This window comes from Cryptomeria japonica, chromosome 8 (genome assembly GCF_030272615.1).
Source record: "Cryptomeria japonica chromosome 8, Sugi_1.0, whole genome shotgun sequence".
Taxonomy (NCBI): Eukaryota; Viridiplantae; Streptophyta; class Pinopsida; order Cupressales; family Cupressaceae; genus Cryptomeria; species Cryptomeria japonica.
The window spans coordinates 40,760,693-40,781,750 of NC_081412.1; the positions used below are offsets into that span (position 1 = coordinate 40,760,693).

General features: G+C 32.1%; 2 protein-coding genes across 2 annotated transcripts; both read right to left on the reverse strand.

The window, feature by feature from the left end:
• Positions 1 to 2,528: 2,528 nt before the first annotated feature.
• On the reverse strand, positions 2,529 to 3,719 carry LOC131026914 (RING-H2 finger protein ATL74). The gene has a single exon (XM_057956943.2). It carries the CDS (start codon positions 3,534 to 3,536, stop codon positions 2,982 to 2,984), a length of 555 nt encoding a protein of 184 aa, XP_057812926.1. The 5' UTR covers positions 3,537 to 3,719; the 3' UTR covers positions 2,529 to 2,981.
• Positions 3,720 to 11,359: 7,640 nt separating this feature from the next.
• LOC131030602 (RING-H2 finger protein ATL74) lies at positions 11,360 to 12,235 on the reverse strand. The gene has a single exon (XM_057961505.2). It carries the CDS (start codon positions 12,164 to 12,166, stop codon positions 11,636 to 11,638), a length of 531 nt encoding a protein of 176 aa, XP_057817488.1. The 5' UTR covers positions 12,167 to 12,235; the 3' UTR covers positions 11,360 to 11,635.
• Positions 12,236 to 21,058: the final 8,823 nt, after the last annotated feature.

Sequence of the window (21,058 nt, forward strand, 5' to 3'; positions counted from 1 at the left end):
TTATCCAGCATCCATTTTCCATAATCCCATCCCTTTAATTCAAGCTTTTGCATAAATCCTTACCCCCCTCCATCTTCCCTCCATTCCATCTCCTCATCTATTTCTACCAACATCTATGAGCATACTTCCAATTCTCATGGTCCATTATAGCATATCTTTAAGGGATACCATCAATGGAACTGGATGTTTGAGTCCTTCCTTTATCCTATCACACATCCACATCTTCCATATCCCTTATCCTCTATCCACATCCTATCTAAAGCCCATGTCCATCTCATATCCCTCCTCCTATCCAATTCCATTCCCCATTCATACCTTTGATCTTGATCAAGATAGAGGAAAAATAATATCCATGCAAGCTTTGGAAAATACAAGCCTTAATTCCTCCACCATCCATATCTCTTACACATTATCCTTCAATCCTTCCATCCGTAATTGCACTATCTTCTAATGTTGAGCATTTTACTCCTTTGCAACATAGTTCTTGGATCTCCATTTTCCTATCCTTCATCTGTTCGTCCTCCATATCCTATCAATATCCATCTCCTTAAACCATCCGTCTCCTATCCAAGCAATCTCTCCATCCATTCCATCTTTTTACCAAGCCTTGGTTCTCCCTTGTCATTGGTCCCCATCCATTTATATCCTATATTCACCATTCAATCCCATCATATCCAGTCATACATCCCATCCCCTCCAATCCTATTACATCATTAATCATCTCCCATCTTATCCAATTCATTTTAAGACCCCCATCACACTGAGCTTTTCCCATCAATCTAAGCTTATATTGATTTGCACGTCATCCTAACACTTATCCACAACGTGTTAACCAAATCTGAGCGAAGATCCTCCCATTTGCAAACCCATAACCAGCTTGTCTTTTGTCATCCATCAATCTATCCACATCTTGCCCATCGGGATGCATCCTTCCCATGTCTGTTGATTTATCCAAATCCATCATCTGTCCATCGGTATGTATCCTTCCCATGTCCGACAGTCTATCTAGATCCAATGTCCTACTCTTGGCAAAAGACATCGGTTGGCCATGTGCATGTTGTTTACATGATTGAGCTTTTCACTTTGATTTATATTTTGTGTCCCAGGACTATACCTATTTAGGGTTGCCTTGATCATCCTAGATCTCAGTATGTCTTGGTTGGTGTATAATGGGGCATAGTTTTTGTGGTATGATGTGTTTGATGGTTTCTCTTGTACAATCCAACAATCTCGCATCTACACCATCATCTGTGTTTGCGAACCTATGTGCATTGATATAACCTATTGTTTGTGATTTTGGTCCACGCATTGTATATTCACAACATTCTGACTTCTATAGTACAATTTATTTTTAAGGCCAAATTACTATATTGAATTCAATCCTATTTATTATATTGAATAAAATATAATAAAATTTTATTCAATTCAATCATAAATCCCAAATATATAGTTTAGAATCAAAAGTTGAGGGAGCCTTGTTAATAAAATATTTCAAGTTAATTAACAAATAAAACCCATTGTTAAGGTTGAAAGAGCCTTGTTCCCTATGCTCATGTATATCTGAGCTCTTTAGTGGTCGGCTTCGAACTTTTTCTTTTACAACCACCTCTTCAATGTTTAATCTCCTTTGTTAGGTTGTGGTTGGGTTGTTGAATGGCTAAGTTGTATCCTATTGTAGCATTATACTGAGTGTTTTGGATCCATGAAAAATCTGAGGGTTTTTGGTCCCTTCAAAACTTGTTGTAAGGGGATTTGGGTCCCCTCAAAACCTGTGTTCCTTAATAAAAAACAAATCAAAAGTCTTGTATGTATGATAAAGGTCTAGTACAATTTTCAAGTCATAATATTGTTTTCGCAGCTACCTTAACCTCAACCATAGATTTTATGAACACAGAGAACAAAACTCCCGCAACTTTTGATTTGTTAATAAATTTGAATATTTTAAATAAATCTATTAAAAAATAAATTTTGTCTTAGAATGAAAACATCTAAATCCTTAACTACTACTAAAAGAAAATAATATTAATCTTTAAAATAATAAATATAATACCAATAAATAATAAATATGATTGAATCCAATATAAAACACTCCATCAATAAAAACAACATAAGATTTTATATTATTTCAGTTTACCTGTATCATGATGTTCTCCCATATGTAAACAACAATTATGACAAATCCCCTTTGAGCTGGACACAAACTTTATACCTAGTGTCATTTTACTTCCAAAGTCTTCTTTTGCGGCACTGGTTCAGTGGAAAGTTAGACCAAGTTTTTTCAGTAGGGCAAGCTCAGAATATACACCATATTGGCCACTTATAACCTCTTTTCATTAGTTCAGACCAAGATTTAAATAGGTTAAGCTTAGAATTTACGTCATTTTGGCCACTGATAGGCTCTTTTCAGTAGTTCAGACCAAGATTTAAATAGGGCGAGCTAAGAATATACACCATATTGGCCATTGACAGGTTATTTTCTTTAGTTCAGACCAAGATTTAAATAGGGTAAGTTAAGAATCTACACCATATTGACCACCAATAGACTTTTTCATTAGTTCAGACCAAGATTGCAATAGGGTAAGCTAAGAATATACACCATATTGGGTACTGTAGGTTATGTGAGAACAAGATTTCCATGCACTTTGTGTCCTCATCTACACTTAACTTGCTCCGCAGCTCTTTTTTTCCCCACTGGCCACCATAACTATTTTAGAGATGTTCCCTATCTATAAGCCAGAACATATTGGACTGCATCCATTACAGCTATTTCAGGGAAGGATCTAATCATTAGAATTGGTGAAAGTAGAACTAATCATTGTATAAATGGCGAAAGTAGAAATGTTTTAACATGGAGAAGAGGCCAATAAATAAGACATGCAAACAGTAGACACCACTAACCAACACTTCTAGAAGCTAATACAGTAGTTTGGCCTGTGCTCAGCAAGTGATTGAGTTTATGGCTTATTCTTCTGCAACAACAACTATACACAAACAATACAAATGCTTTCTTCCTCTTCACTTGAAGAACTGGGCACATGAATCTGCTCCACAGTGGTCTGTCTGCTGTAGTGGATTTCAGTTGTGCCAAATTGTATGATATTCACCACTGTATCAAGAAGACAATGTCTACAAGTGGGGCATGAGAAGTGAGAAAGAAGCCATCTATCCACACACTCCATATGAAAGCTGTGCCTACACTTGGGCAAAACTCTAACTCTTTCACCATCCATAAAATCTGCTAAGCAGATTGGGCACTCTGTTGTATTTAGCTTTGAATCAAGTTTGCTATAAATCACTGCAGAAAGTGCTTCAATGGCCGCCTTCTTAAGCCCTGCATTTGTGATCATGGTGGTCACATGCTCCTCACGGGACCTCCATATGTGGAGCCTCATGAAGGCTGAAACAAAGCTCAGGATAGATATGAATGCAGAGAGACATACCACAAGACCCACAAGAGTATCTTCTGCTATATAAGGACTGAAATCAGGCTGCTGACTTGGGCTAGGAGAGGCCTCAATTATCATTTTTCCACCCATTTTTGAGATCTACAGAGCACAAAAACTGTACTAAATAGAACAGATTATTGACCAGGCAAATGCCTTGGGGACTCAAAGGGATAGAAAGTAAAGTGAAGTTAAAAGAGAGATTTTTTTATAATGTGCAGCACAGCTAAGGGGAGTGGGAAGTAGATCGGATAAGCATGGAGGGATGGGAGCCCACAGTTATCAAAAAGACATGAGACTTGGTTAATGGTTTTGTTTGTGCTGGGTGGTGCTGTCAAGTCTCAACCTGAACGTTCCCCAAGAATCTTCTGGGGCAATTATGACGGAAAGCAATTAGTTTTCACTTTTATTATTTTCTCTTATTATTATCCCCACTTTTTCTGGCCACGCTTGTTCAACAAGCAAGAAAATCCAATTTCTTTCACGTATGAAAAGGGCCGGCATTAGGTAAAGATGCTGTGGACGCCTGCTACTCTTTTTGGAGGTGACATAAATAATATCTTTTGGTGATATTTTCCAAGCAGAATTAAAGGAGAGGATGAAAGATGAGTGGGAAGAGTATTAATAGCCGTCATAGTTCCAATAGCCATCATCTTATTGTCATAGTGATCCTCAATAGCTGTCATAGTGAAAACACCATTAATAAATTTGTTTTGTACTAATATCTGATCATTTTTTGTTCATAATTGGCCCATTTGTGCACCACTATTGGAACATTTGTGCACCACTATTGGGACATTTGTCCACAAGTACTGGTGATTTTGAGTGGACGATTACTAGAACATCTTTAGTTAGGTATCAAGCGACACTTTGAAATGTGTACTTTTTTTTACCTTTGTGCGCATAATTGATTCCACAACGTGCATCATTACTACCCAGAAGCCAGATCAATAGCTTTAAGCAGTTAAGTCGCATACAAAGACAACAACAACAAAAAATTCAAAATCCAATGTACCATTTAGGATCTATAGGTGCGCAAAGTTAGTTATGACGGCTACTTGTGGTCTTCCCCTACCACTTACCATCTATCTATTTTATAATTATTGTTCATTTTTTGTTCATCTCTAGTGGAAGAGAACCGGTTACGGTCTATCTATGTTCCAATCACGTTCATTTTTTGCTCACCAAAAAGACCAGTTACCACCCAACCATGTTCTAATTACCGTTCACTTCTTGCTCACCCAACTTCCCAATTATTAACATTAAAGAAACCAAGAAAATGATAACTAAAAGCTCATTAATAAATTTCACACATATGCATAGTCGCTCACATTTTAGCTTTTTTGTTCCATAATTGGTCATCCATATGTGCACGACTACTGGGGCATTTGTGCACAACTACTGGGTCATTTGTGCATAAGCATAGGCACTTTTAAGTGCATGGTTATTGGGTACCTTTAAGTAGGTATCAAGCGATACTTTGAAATGTGTACTTTTTTACCCTTGCATACATAACATATCCTACATTGTGTGTCATTGCTACAAAGAAGCCAAAATAATAGCTATAAGTGTTAAGTCGCATACAAAGACAATAAAAACAAATCATTGAAATCTAAAGTATCGTTTAGGATTTGTGGGTGCGACGTTAGCTATATTGCCTACTGGTAGCTTCCCCTATCCTATATTAATTTTGGGTAAATGAGTTTTTAAATGATATATTTTGATTTTAGAACTCTTAAGTAAATTAAGTGGATAAGGTTCTATAATGGCAGTGGGGTCTATAGAAGATCAACACAATCCATGTAAGAAAAACAAAAAATTGATTTGATTTGTTTTCAAAAAGTAGACTCATGACATACTAAGTATGCTACTATGTATATAAATTAAGAATTTAAATTATTGTTTTGGAGTTTTGAATATAGATTATGTATCTTAATCAAGTTAATTTTTCACTGAATTGTTCAAAAATATAATTCAACATGTATTATTAATCATTTTATGTCTTATTATAAGACATTATATTTTTGTCTCTTTTCTAGGTACAAGCAACACCATAGTTCTATTAGATCTTAAATATCTATTTAGTCTTTTCCTCTAACTGTGAAATATTACATATGCAAAATACTCATTATCTTGTGCTTTTTTTTTTCTCTTTACAATTCTTTTTCCTAAACACAATTTTTTTTAATATATTTTTTGTTTATTATGTCAAGAAGCATTTTATATTCTTAATGAAAAGTGGAGCTTCATGTCATATGATTCTATAAATAAAATTTCTTATCTTTTACCTTAAATTTGATAACGATTTACACATCAAAATATTATTGTTTAACAATAAAGTAATTCTTAAATAAAAGAAATTATATAATTTTATATTCTACTTTTACTTTTTCTTGATTTTTAAATTGGAAGAGCTAGAGAATCTTAAAAGCTTTTGGTGAAAATTTATGTGTATTTTTTTAAAATGTTTGTAGAAAAATTGTTTAAAACTTTTCTTCATCTAAATAAATAATTTTTCATATTGAAAGGGATAGTCAATTTTTCCAATAATTGACATCATTCAGTCCATACATATATTTATTTTTATATTTATCTTTTACATTAAGTAGGGAGATTTGATAAAATTTGAGTATTGTGTGAATTCATAATTTTAATTATTTGAAAATTCTTCTAAAAATCAATAATGTAAAGTTTTACCAAATAAGAAAGAATCATTGGTTCACTAAATTATAAATAAAGAATATAAACACTATTTTTTTTTTTTGAAACTTACTACATACCCATAATCTTAATAATGATTGTCTAAATCAGACCTTTAAAAAATAAAAAATTCATGTTAATTTTATTATATTTATATAATTAAAAATAATATAAATTAAAAATTATAATTTATATAAATTTAAGATATCAAATAGTATTATAATTTAAAGCTATCTAAAAAAATACATTCAAGTTGTACTTTATTTCACTACATAACAATTAACTATATCGTCCACATTTTAAAAATAGATAGTTGTACCTCACTTCCCTCTCACATCACTGAGATTAGATTTGACTCTGAGGATAAGGATAAGGATGAGCCCAAAGGTTTTAAATAATAAAAAACGAGGTACAATGTTTCTTTCAAAAAAATTAAAATATTATCAGTTTTATATCATTATTATTAATAATATATTAATGCGTTCCGTAAAAGTTAATTGATTAGTGTTTGCCATTACCCCTTAGTGAATGGACTCGTGGGACAGTTTGATGGATACGTACACCTAGACATGTTGCCTTTTATTTATTTAATTATTTATTTAGAGTTGCTTTTCCCTCAAATCTTGAGCCATTAACAGGGTATATTTGATTTTCTGATTTTTTTACTGTTTTAACGTTACCATCATAATATATTTAGATACAACTATGGATTCCGTCCGTACATTACGGATTGTTTTATATTGTTAAACAAAAAATGTTCGGTAATGAGAGTGACAATGCTAGTTGTTTACTAAAAAAAATTAAATTAAAGAATAAAGTGGGATTGAAATGTTAAGCGCCCATTTAAGACCTTATATAAAAAAGGTTTATCAGTCATGTTCAAATAATATTTCTGAATGATACATTAATAATGATGAATTATGAGTCTGATTTGAAATAACTATATTTTTTATAGAAATTAAATAATAATTAATGTTTAATACTCTTAGATATATGATTTTTTAATTTATTACAGAGATCCAGACCTACGAGTACAACAACCTGACAACCTGATCCTGGTGGGCTCGTTAGGAGCCATTCTACTTCACCAATAGACCAAGGGCCCATTGATAGGCTTTGCGTATTGATTTAATATAAAAATTAAAATTACAAAATATTTTTTAGTCGTTTTTAAATAATATCTTCAATTGTTACTACATGCATTAATGATGGATCATGAGTGTGATTTGACATAGTGATATTTTTAATATAAATCAAATTTAATATTAGTTTTTGTTTAATATTTTTAGATATATGATATTTTGTATTTAATAGTGTTTCTATTTTTGATATATGAAATAAGTTTGATCGGGCCTATTTGTTAAATAATTTATTTCAATAAGAGTTCTATAATTCAAAATTATATTTTACATGTTACACTAATTTATGCTTGGTGTAAGAAACATCTAAAGATAAATTTATAGGAGTTCACTCAAATGTTGATTATATTGTTAGAATTAAGGTGTCCTCAATCTTATAAATCATGTATATTTAATTACTCTTAATATTGTTCAAAAATTTCATTCATAAGTGATGCTCAAGGGAGTCATCACGAATAGTAATCAATTTATCATTGAGATCTTTTTGTTATAATTTAATTAACTTCTTACCAATAGTGAGTTACTATATATTAGAAGGAAATCTTCTTAGTTTTAGATGTCCAACACTCCATGAGGTTGTTTTTGAGACTTCTAATGATGTTTTGTATGGTTATAACACCTTCACATGAAAATGTAAACTACCTTATAAGATATGTCAAACTAGGTGTCCACAAGGATTGGGACGCTCTGGACCAAGGCACCTAAGGCACCCCTATCCAAACCAGGACACTTCATAAACAACTTCAAGTTTTATAGGGAGTGAATTTTGGGTCTCGAGAAGCAAGATCTTGGTTAATGTGTAGCAATTAAAAGACTAGGACATTTTGAGCAACCCAGTCCAGTGAAATTAGCTCCAAAATCCTACTACAAGTGCACCATTTCATATTCTACCCATTTCCATACTTGTTCTGAATTTTTCGTTTCAATATCAAATAACATACTCTATCTAGGTTGCTAGTTCATCCATATACCTCTTTAGTTAGACTTTGCACTCAATTTACATCCTTTCAATTGCATCTTCAACTCAAACAAAAGGGAATATAATTTAATCAGCATTCAACTCTCTTAATAAAATTAAATTTGAATCTATTAATGTGTGTGAAATAGGTCTAATTCCTAGTTTACATAACTAAACTTGTGACTCATATTTTCCTCCATTACACAACTATCACACAAAAAAGATCAAGTGAAGATAATATGATCTAGAACAACTTGAGAATTTGTATTATTGCACACAAGAATATTGGAGATGTTGGAAAGTGCACACCCTTAGTTGTTCACCACGACCTGTGGGGATTCATGGTGTGGATTGATTGCCTCCCATGGTTTGTTTATCTCTTGTGTTTGTATCAGGCATTAAAAGGTTGATCTTTTGGGTCAAAGACAAACCTTAGCTAACTAATTGTATCAAATCTTGATACAAACACTACATATTGTGCCAAAAGATTGACTTGTTAACGCTCAATACAATCACTATAGATAAAAAAAACATGGGAGGAAGTAAAGCTATGTAGTGAATCCTTGAGGGCGGCATTGAACAACCAAGGGGACGAAGAGTGCACACCTTCCAACAATCACCCCCCCCAATGCGACCAAGGGATTTGAACTCATGGCCTAGGCTCTGATACCATTTTTTATCCAAGATTTTTCATTGCACCAAAAGTTCAACCTATTAATGCCCAATACAAACACTAGAGATAAACAAACCACGAGAGATGGTTAAGCCATGTCACAAATCCCTAAGAGAAACACTGAACAACCAAGGAGACAAAGGGAACACACCTTCCAATAGGCGATTTGTAATTACAATGAATTAATGACTTTCTTTTATAGGAAGCAAGAGATGCTCTATACCTAAAGTTAGGAGAACAAAAGAAAAATCATGATGAGTAAATTAAGCTCAACTATAGCCTAAACTAAATCTAGTAAAGAAAACTCTAGGTGACAAAAAGAACCTACATTTAGCTTAAGTGAAAAAGTAATTAAAGGACCTAACGAATAAATAATTAGATAAATGGACCCTAATTACTCAAACACATAGCACTAAAAGTAAGCCTTCAAACAAGTATAAATTGAGTATATTTAATTTGATTGCTATATTTATTTTCTATTTTTTAGTCAAGATATATTTTTCAACAATTGTGAATGTCATTGTTCAACAAACATAGAAAGAATAGTAAACCACATTTTTTTTTTGAAAAGTAACTATTGTGTAGGTATTGATGTTCCTAATATCAACATTTTCTTTTTAGATCAATACAAAACATATTACTTGATACCAAAGTAAGGTACATTTGAATTACAATTAATTGCACTTCAAATTGTACTAGAAAATAAATTGTGTTACCAAAAGTTATGAAAAAATATTAGCACACTAGATATCAATTATAGATAGATATTTATAAAAATTTATCATTTTATACTTCCTACAAGTAAATTTATGTTGCACCAGAGTAATATCACTTTTTAAAAATTCTATTAACTATAAAAATAAGTTATTAAAGTTACATTAAAAATTCATTTTTTTTTGAGGATTATGCATTCATACATACATAAATACATAATCTACATACAAAATATAAAAAATCACTAGTTCACATCTTATTCAAATTCTTAATGGTTTAGCTGCTTTAGGCTTCAAAAAGTGAAAATTTGGTGAAAAATATCAATTTCAATGTCCTACTTTCACCAAAAAATAGGACACACAATTGTGGGATCACCTCCATACATAATAGTTACAATGATATAAGTTGGTGTCTACCTATTATCTATAATTTTTCTAAGACCCATGGTTGATATATTACCTTATCCATAAGATCTATCTCAAAATTATTTGAAATTAACAAAATGCTGTTTTTTTAATTAAATATTTTTAACAAAGAATAATAAGCAACAAAAGGAATTGATTGTGAGGAGGGGAAGCTTCATTGAAACAATAGTCAGTTAGTTAACCAAAGAATAATAAGAACTATATATGCAACTAACATCACAACCGAAAAGAGTAACAATAAAATGCAATAATTCTTAATTGGTTAACACCTTAGTTAACTATAGGTTTGATTATTCAACTCCTTGGTTTAGCTTTCCATATTTAGGTTAGAATGAGAAATACTTAGTAAAGTAAAAGTAATATTTATTTTTTCATAATGAAGTCAAATACTATATATACTAGCATATAAATTTTAAATACATGTATCTAAATGACACTAAGAAATATTAAGCTCGAGCTATTTAAGATACATTGGTGTCTTGACATTGATTTTTTAGCATTTTTTAGATATATGTATACAAGATAGCTATATAGTCACACGTATAGTTGCATAGTGCAAAATCTTAACTTATTTCTTAATATTATTTTATTGAATCAATTAAAGTTTATTTTATCTAAATCTTAACTTAATGCTTGACATTATAACAAGCAATTCAAAGGCCTTCCCTCTACTTCTATCAAACCACAAAAGGTGGATTTTAGCACCACCTCATTTTTAGAAGTATGTATGTGCATGATCAAGTTAATTGAACAAGGTGATAGTAATAGAGTACAAAAATACACTAGCCAAACTAACATACATCTAGGTTGTGGCCATAGCTCTCTATTTTAGATATCTTAAGATATTTATGTAATATTATACTCCTCTAGCACTCTACTATCTTGATGGTGTATCATAGAGTGTGATCCAAAACATTGATAGTAAACAAATATTACACAACTAAATCTAGAAACTACTTGAGCTCATTATTTCTATTGTAGAATCCATGTCTTTATAGAAATATTTTATAATGATAAATTAAAAAAAAAATATGAATTTTAATAAATTTTATTTTTTTAACAAGATCAATAGATGACAACTTTTGATGCCATTTTAAAATACCATTAATATAATTAATTGTCCAAAAATCTGAAAAACAAACACTTTATTTTGATCATCATCTCCTCAAATCTACTACCTGAGAATAAAAAATGAAAAAATACATATTATTTTTAACAAACACAAACAACATGATATAATTAATAAGTTAAATAAAAGATATAACATACGATCTTTACTTGGTCCTCATCTGCCCAAATCCACCACATGAAGGAAAATAAATTTGTATTTTATTGTTAAAAAAAACACAAGCAGCACGATATAATTAAAAAAAAAATTACAAGTTTATATAAATAACAGAGTCATATTATAGCATACATATACAGTGAAAAGCCCTCTTTGTGACAGGGCCAAGCAGACAAGGAGCCTTTTCACCTCAAACACGTTTTAATGGCTTTGCAAACTGTTGACAGACACAGCCAAAGTTATGCCCACCATCGTCAACACAGCCAAAAAGTTATGCCCATATTTCCAGTTTCCATAGCTATGAATTTACGATACATTCTATTTCAAAACCAGTACAATTGCTATCTGTATTCCCATCTTCTTTCTCTATTCTTTCTGTGCTCTGAACAAGAGAATGCCTGCAAGAGGGACAAGACGAGTGTGAAACAAGCCATCTATCCACACAATCCTTGTGATAACTATGCCTGCACTTTGGCAAAACTCTTAAAATTTCGCCCTCTGCAAACTCTGCCAAGCAGATGGGGCACTCTGCAACATCCAGAACTGATCTCACTTTGCTGTAGATAACACAGGGCAGTGCTTTTATGTACTCTTTCTTCAATCCGGTATTTGCCAGTCTTTCTGCCATGCGGCGTTCATGTGACCTCCTGATGCTATTCCATGGCAGGATTAACAGAAAACCCAGTAAAGATATCAATGCACAGAGAAACACAGCGATCCCAACTGCAGAGTTTTCATGCATGTCAGAACTCATGTCGGTGTTCTCAATCTGGTTTGAGGCGCCCATTGTAAGAGATCTAGCGACCTCTACAGCTACTTCTCCTCCCATATTCAACCCCCGGAGATTCCCTTCACTTCTCTTGTAAGAATCAAGACAAAAAGATTATAGACCCCCCGTCCCACCGGTAAAGCTTTATAAGGTTGTAAGTTATTATTAACCATGAGGGGCAATTCTAAATTGTAATACGTCATACGATATGCTTTGCCACCTCAAGATCAAGAAGATTAGATACGATTTTGATGGAATGAGGAGGATTAGGATGAATGAGCACCTCATAGAATTGTCATGAAAGCAAGTAATCAAAAACGTCATAGGTCATAGGATTACTGTTGCTTCAATCATTCACTTTAAATTTTCTGTTCAAGTGGTTCATCTTTTCTTAATCGGCCACAAAATATAATATGAGAAAATAAGAATGGTTGTGTAGTAATTCGTTTTTGTTTTTGAAATATACTTGAAAGTAGATATTTGGTTTGTGTCAGTAGTTTTGTAAAGTTACTGTTTAGGTTTATAATAGAGAATTTGTATTCTCGAAAAAGATGCCATAATTTCAAATTTTTTAAGGATAGGGTATGTATGCCTCGCATTTGAAGTACAGTGAGATGTCTATTGCATATTGTATCGAGTAGTCTCGTATGCTTAAGTCATATGTAGACCCAAAAACAGATTACCCGATATCATGAACTATAAAATCAGTCATTTTCGTTCCATTCCAAATATCATGCATTTAATATTCATTGAAGGATAATTAAAAAGTAATGGAAGAGAAAAAAAAATTAACCTCATTTACTATAAGTCATATGTAGACCAAAAAAAAGATCTCCCAATATCATGGGCTATAAAAGAATGTATTTCCATTCCATTCCAACTATCATGCATTCGGTATTTATTTAAATATGATTAAAAAATAATATAAGAAAATAAATAAATTAGTCTTATGTATTATGAGTCATATGTAGACCCAAAAACAAATTAGCCGATATCATGGACTAATATAAAAAGAGTTCTTTCATAGTCCATTCCAAATATCGTGCATTCAATGATCATTTTAAAGATAATTAAAAAATAATGGAAGAAAAAAAATTGGTTGTATATTTGTGTGTGTTTGCTTACTGACATGATCATAGTATGTTGGGATATCGTCCATCAATAAAAGTAGCAATAATCTTGTCTTTATATACTTTTATATTTACTAGCATGTGCTTGATTTGTTGACTAAAACTATTTTGTGGTTAGTCTTCATCATTGAAACATGTTTCACAGTAGTAATTGGTTGAGTTATGTGTTATTACTTAAGATATAACTTTCACGTACTATATGTAGTACTTAAATATACTTTTAAAGAGATAAAAAAAATATCTAAAGATTTTTTTGGATGTATAATTATGAGGGATGTGCTTAGTATTGCATGGCTGTCTTCCATATACAAATAAAGAATAATATTGGTCTTATATACTTCTATAGTTACTGACAAATACTTGACTTGTTGACTAACACTATTACTATAAAACTAACATTAATCATTTTATTTTTGCATCCAAATCATGAGGTACCCAATATTCTTTTACTTCATCTAATATGTTTTACAAATTTATACATAGTCTTATTTAAAAACAATAAAAGTAATTGCTTCAATAAAAAGAATTATTCTTTTAGTTAAAAAAATTGCTAAACTTATAAAGTTTAACTAGGTGCGAATGCAAAACTAAGAGCTAAACATGTACATAGTTCTAATAGTGAAATAGAGGAAAACATTATCTAGAAATTTGTAGATGATAACATAATAGTGTTAACATAAGATAACCGAGAACAAAACTATACACTAGTTCTACTTTGTCTATTGTTGTGATCTTCTTTGCAGCCCAAATCCTCATGCACATCAACATGAGATTAATTCACAAGGCATTGTATTGAGAAAAAGCTTTATTACGATAATGTGAGACTATATATATTTAATTCTTACCTTCTATTGTAATTTATATTTTATGTCTAACTAACATAGAATGCAAAGTTTAATTTCTTATATGGATATTTTATACAAGGATCTATCACTTATTTTTACATTTAGCCTATGAATCCTAAATAATTTATATATAGAGATAATAATAAAAAAATAAATTCAATAATATGGTTAAGTAGTCTATGTCATCAAGAGCCTGAACAAAAGTGTTAAATGCTTATAATTTTCTTTGTAAAATAGAGAGGACATACTATTGGCGTGATCTAATTTTAAAGTAGTATTACCTTTTTCCTACAAAATAGTATCTTATTTGATTTGATAACAATGTTTCTCCTAATTTTGAGCATGATTTTGTTTTTTTTACTTTTTAATCATGTAAGATTAATTTTATCTAGTAAGTAAAAGATATATGCTTGCTGATTATGTTTGGTATAATAGTCAATCAAGAGTTAGTCTCATACATTATTTAGTATCCTAAATTATAAAGTCCATATCATAGATTTAAACATTGAAGGATTAGAGACTTTAATTTTTGGAAAAGGTATGTGAGAAATTAAAGAAAAAGTTAAAATTAAATGAAATTTACTCCTTGGTAATTAGTCACTCTTCATGTTTCAACTTCTTATGTATAATTTTGAGATGTTACATTATGGTTCACCTTTGAGATTGACACAAAAAAAATATGATAAAGTTGGCTTGCAACCATCCCAAATATGTGGATGGAAGTAAAAATAATGTAAAACTTGTTGTAGCTATTCATTTTTTAATGTGGAGAATTTATTGATTAGTCATAAAAAACCCTTTACTAATCCTCAAACTATTGTAATTTAGATCCAAAGAAGGGGATATAAAGAGTAATTTTCATAAAAGAAGAACCAATGCAAAATTTGAGAAGTTAAATATAAACATAGATTTTGAAGATCAAATGATAAAGAAAGGAAAATTTTCACATTGTATTACAAAAAGTTCTTGTTATTTTTAGTTATAATTTATTTCATTAACTCGACAATTTAGTTATGATATTCAAATTATGATCCACTATCTTTAAATTTAGATGCCCTTATTAATGTAGATATTTTTATTTTACAATGTTTAAGTCTAGATTTGATAGGACATTTCATTTGCATTCGTTTTTAAAAAATAATAATCAATTTAAGAAAAGCAATGCTTTGAATGCGACTTGAATTTAGGTTCTAGGATGAAACAAATAATTTTTTCAAGGTAAAATTCTTAATGATTACATGTGATTTGGATTTATTTATTCTCTATCATTGGTGTAAGCATAAGGGGAATAAAAGATAAGGTTGTCACATGGAGAGATGATGGATTAATAGTGGACATACATTAAAAAATCTTAAAAGTAATTATTTAATGAATTTGAGATGGAAGTCACAAAAAATTTAATAAATGTTATTTTGAGAATATGACCTTATAATGCTATTAAATATATATTTTTAACAATTTTAGAAAATTGTATTTTCCTTTAAAATAATTTAAACACTATTAATAATACACTTGTATATTAGTTGATTTAATTTTTTGTTATAATAAGAACTAATAATATTATAAAATTAAGTCATATTGTAGATCTTTCTTGGTTTAGAATGTGTCAAAGTGAAAACGTCTTTTTTAGGTTTAATGAAAGATAGAATATAAAATTGCATAATATAAATCTAATCATTATATGTCATGATTGTTTGGAATGAATCTATAGACACTAAAAATGTTATCATGAAAGAGTTTTCTAATACTTCAAGTTATCAAAACTATCATACACCTTATTGATTTTCTCAAATATAAGACATTAATATATATATATATATATATATATATATATATATATATATGAAGACATATGAATCCAACTTCCTATAAATTACTAGATGCCAAATTTACAAATTATTCACCATTGAATGAATATTTATTGAAATTACCGGGTGTGTGCACCAAGATGGTGTGCAAAAAAATGGACACACCCCCAAAAAAACATGAAAAAACACAAAACATGCATGGGGTATTTTAAATTTTAAAAAACCTCGTATGTGTAACCGAAGCTAAACAACACATGGGATTTAGAGTATACTAATCACGTACGTGGTTTAGAAACTAAAACCCCGTACGCAGTTTTAGTTTGTAAACCACGTATACGTTTGTCTGTCAATAAAATTAAAATTAGTAATATGGACTTGTATGCAATTCATTTAGCTTTCCATTAGGTTTTTCAGTAGGATATATATAAAATATAACATTTAAGTATAAGTGGAATTTCTCTTTTTCTTTTATCTTTGACAAAGAGAAATGCCATTTATACTTTAAGTTTTATTTTATGTATTTATTGTCAGGATGTTTGAGAGTGGTTCCAAATCTCTAAGAGTTATAATGCAGATTCTAGTTTTTTGAGTATTCTTATAAATTTTAGACTTAGTCAAATTTCAGTAATTAGCATACTCATATCAACATTATCTCTCTCATCTCTTCCCTACATTCCCCCCCTCTCTCTTCATTAACCCCTACCTTTTTGTCTCTTAGGCCTCTCCCTCTCTACTTTCTTCCTTGAAGTAGTCACCGATGAGGAGGGACCTCAAAGAGATCAATCCGGATCGATCAACAAGAGTAACACAAAGGAAACACAAAGATATGATGGAGGAAATGCATAACATATTTTTTTATTTCATGAAAATTGATTACAACCAATCGGTAACAATTGGGTTACAACATAATCAGCTCATAGGCCTGGTAGAACATACAAATTAGGTCACAATCGGGACCTTGAATCTTAAGATCTATCTTCTATGCACAATCTTACTAATTGATCATTCTATTCATTACATTCTAATGCACAATTAAAATTATATATATGATCCAAAGGATCCAGTCAGCCCAAAAAGGGATCAAAACTCGAAGAACAAGACCTAATGTGTAAAATAAACAAGGTAGGCCTCCGCCAAGAGATTGCTCCGGAAAATCCAAAGGATGAAGTGTAGATCGCAGGAAAATGTTGAACACACGCCAAGGAACATCAGAATTGATGCCCAAGGCTCCGCAAGCTTCAGAAGGGGTTTTGGTAGATCACCAAAATAGGTCTAGGTAACTGGTAACAAGAACTGTCAACCGGTAACAAGAAACTATCAAGGAATCCGATAGCAATATCTTGCCGAAAAGTGATCCAAATGTGATGCGGCCTGGAAATAAGAAATATGATCAAGTATTCAACTAGAATCCAACTCCACAGGATCTGGTGAGCCAAAACCAGGACACATAGAAAGAAAAGTTGAAACTACAAACAAAAAGCAAAACATAAAGAAAATGTTTTTTGTTGATGCAAGATTTCTATGAACTGGGGATGCTCCTGCATCAGACATCCGGGGTTATTGAAAAAGTGAGCCTCTCACTTTGCTAGGGTCAGAGGAGAACCAAGGTGGTCTACCTCTTCCTGAGAAATCCAAGATGAATCTTCAACTAGTCTATCCTTCCACTTCACAAGATACTCCTTATACTAACTGCTCTAGGTACTATGCCAAATCCTACAGTCCAAAATCTCTTCAATCTGATTTGGTTCCTTCCTGGGCAACTATTTCTCAAAGTCTACAATACACTCCTCACTAAATTCTAGTTCATGATACTCATGGAGAGCTGCCATGTTAAACACAAGTGAAATACTCAGACTATCCGATAACTCCACTTCATATGTATTTCTAGAACTGAACTTCCTCAAAATCTTGCAAGGTCCAAACTTCTTCATCTACAACTTATTATAATTTCCAACTAGGAATCTCTCTTTTCTTAGATATACCATCACTTCATCACCAACTTAAAATTTTGTATGTCTCCTCTTCTCATCTTCCTTCTCCTTATACTTGTTGTTCATGTCTTCCAAATGTTGCTTAACCTGAATATGCAAGGTTGCCATGTGATTTGCAAAATCTTCTGCTTTTGAACTTCTTCGATCTTCATTGTTAATGTCTCTCAATTCTGATATACCTCTAGGATGCACTCTGGTAACAATATCAAAAGGTTTTCTTTTGGTACTCCTATTCACTAAATTGTTGTAGGCAAACTCTACTTGTGCAAGGATCTTGAATCCCAACTTCCGGTTTTATCTCCAACTAAACATCTCAACAAGTTTCCCGAGCTCCAGTTAACTACTTATGTTTGTCCATTAGTCTGTGGATGAAAAGTAGAACTGAACTTCAAATCTATCTTCATCTTCTTCCAAAGTGTTCTCCAAAAATAGCCAACAAATTTAGTGTCTCTGTCTGAAACTATGCGCTTAAGAAATCTATGCAATCTCACTACTTCCTTGAAAAATAGGTCTGCTACATTTAATGCATCTGATGTCTTCTTACAAGGTATGAAATGAGCCATCTTCAAGAATCTATCTACTACCACAAATATAGAATCATTCCCTCACGATGTTTTAGGCAATCCAAGTACAAAATCCATGCTTATATCCTCTCAAGGTCTTACCGGTACTGTCAAAGGTTTATACAATCCCACATTATGACTACTACCTTTTACAAATTGACAAACTCTACAACTTTGCACATACCTCTTAACATCCTTATGAATCTGGGGCCAAAAGTACTGCTCACTCACCAATGCTATTGTTTTGTCAATACCAAAATGTCCATCTAAACCTCCACAATGTTTATCCTTTATCAGATTCTCCCTCATAGAACTCTTAGGTATGCACAACTGAACTCCTCTGAATAACATCCCATCTTGAATGAAGTAATCCAACCACTTGCTTCTATCTACCATAACCAGTTCTCTACATGTGATGCAGGACCACTGGTCTAGTTCTTACCGGTTGGGCAGTTTTCAATGGAATTGCTTGAGAGCATGGCATTTCTTCATGTTTGAGTTTTTCGTATTGTGGTTTTGTGTTTACTCCCTTCTGTTCATGGTCTTTACCATGTTCAAGTTTCATAGCATTTAGGTTTGTTTCCGGTAAGATGTGGATTCTAGTATTATCTCGATTGATGTGTTCTTACCGGTTAGCCTGGCTATATGTTGGGTGAAGATGATTTTAGGTTGCGGTCGATCTCTATGGCTTGTGGATCGTTAAAGGTGTTTCTTTGGGCCTTGGTCGGTATTCCCAGAGGTTTGCACATCATTTTATGATTTGGAGATTGTTCATAGTGATTTGAGTCGACGTGTTACTGTTGCACGTTTCATGAATCAGTTGGTCTTTGGTCTGACTTGATTAAGTTTTAATTATTTGTAGATAGTATAAATGGAAGCTTGTAAATCATTTGAGAAAGGAGAGAAGTTAGAATATTGAAGACAAAGCTTTGAGATTGAGTGAATATGTAGAACTGATGAGATTCTGATCTAGTAGGATTGAGGTCGGAAGGTTGAGGTCCATATTAGGATAGAATTGGCAGGCTATTACCAAAAGCCAATTTGATATGAAGATGATCTTCGGATCTTGTAATTACATTGTAAGCATTGTTTGTATCCTGGACTGCGATCTAGCATGTGTTGGTATTTTGTTATGGTTTTGTCATTGATGTCAACACCTACTAAAACACTAGCACTTTGGAGATCCAGCAACATTCACCGACAAGCAAGTAACTATTGCACAGTTACTGGTATATTGGTACACCGCCAAGATATAATGATCACCGACACTTGGAATGGCATGGAAGACACATGGTTATGTCAAAGACATCATCTGGACATCTTGTCCTAGAGTTTTGTTCATTGGTATATTCATAATTGCATATTTATTGTTACCGGCAAATAGGTCTAGGGTTACACCGACAGGTTTATCTTTTCCAGATCAACATGGCATGCTATGGAGATGATTAATTATTGTTGTAAATGTATTAAGCTGACATGTTCAATCGGTTATTGCATCGAATATTATATTGTTTGTAAAATGTTTTTATTGTAATATCTTGTAGAGCCAACCTACTAAAATTGGTCTTAAGTTATGGTATAAATGTAAGATCTTATTTGTAAGATCAAATGTGGAATGCGAAAAAGGATTGTGTGAAGGTATATGTGAGATTAAGAAGAGCTATACATGAAGACATCATTTGAAGGTGAAGCTAGGTTTTTGTGGAAGCATATCAACATTACACCGGTACCGAATCCAACATATGAAGATGCTATTTTGTGCAGTACATTCTTATTGGATTTAACCATCCAACTATAGTCAGTGTGACTCCCATTTTATGATTGAGCAGTGAGCTCTAGGCTGTTGGCCTTTCTGCATGTGTAGACCCCATTTATGTACACTTACTATCTGCAGTAGTATCATCTAATTGTGGGTAAGGTTTCCCACCGTGGTTTTTCCCCTTACAGGGTTTCCACGTACAAATATTGGTGTTATGTGTTGTGGATGACCTTGTGTTTATGTTTCATGCACTAATCCTTACCGGTATAGCAATTAACTGTTGTAACTGTCTACCGACATACTTAACTGGTTTACTGGTATTAAGCATTAAGTTGGTTAAATTGTTTTTGGTTTAAACTTATTTGACAACTGATTCACCCCCTCCTCTCATTTGTCTCCAGGACCTAACAATTGGTATCAGAGTGAAGTCCTCTTTTGTAGAATTTTAATAGCTTGATGAGAACCAATGTCTACTAATTATTTCAAAAAGGATAGTCCTAAACTTGATGGGACCAACTATGGCATATGGAAGATCAGAATGGAGACACATTTGAATTGCATTGGAAAAGACATCTGGGAAGTTACAAAAAATTGTTATACTGCTGCTACTCCTGGTCAGCTTAATCCACCTACCTTAGGTAAAGATGAGGAAATAAGCAAGAGAAGCACTTTTGAGCGCATTATCAGATCAACAAATCATGGGACTATCAGATAGGTCTATTACTAAAGCTATTTGGGATCATTTGGAAACACTGAATGAAGGAGATTCCATAGTCAAAATTGCAAAACTTGAAAGCTTCCGAGTTAGGTATGAACATCTGAAAATGGAAGAAGATGAAAGGATTTCTACTTTTAT

Excerpts from the sequence above, each read along its gene's own strand:
- LOC131026914 (XM_057956943.2), bottom strand. The coding sequence starts at position 3,536 with ATGGGTGGAAAAATGATAATTGAGGCCTCTCCTAGCCCAAGTCAGCAG.
- LOC131030602 (XM_057961505.2), bottom strand. The coding sequence starts at position 12,166 with ATGGGAGGAGAAGTAGCTGTAGAGGTCGCTAGATCTCTTACAATGGGC.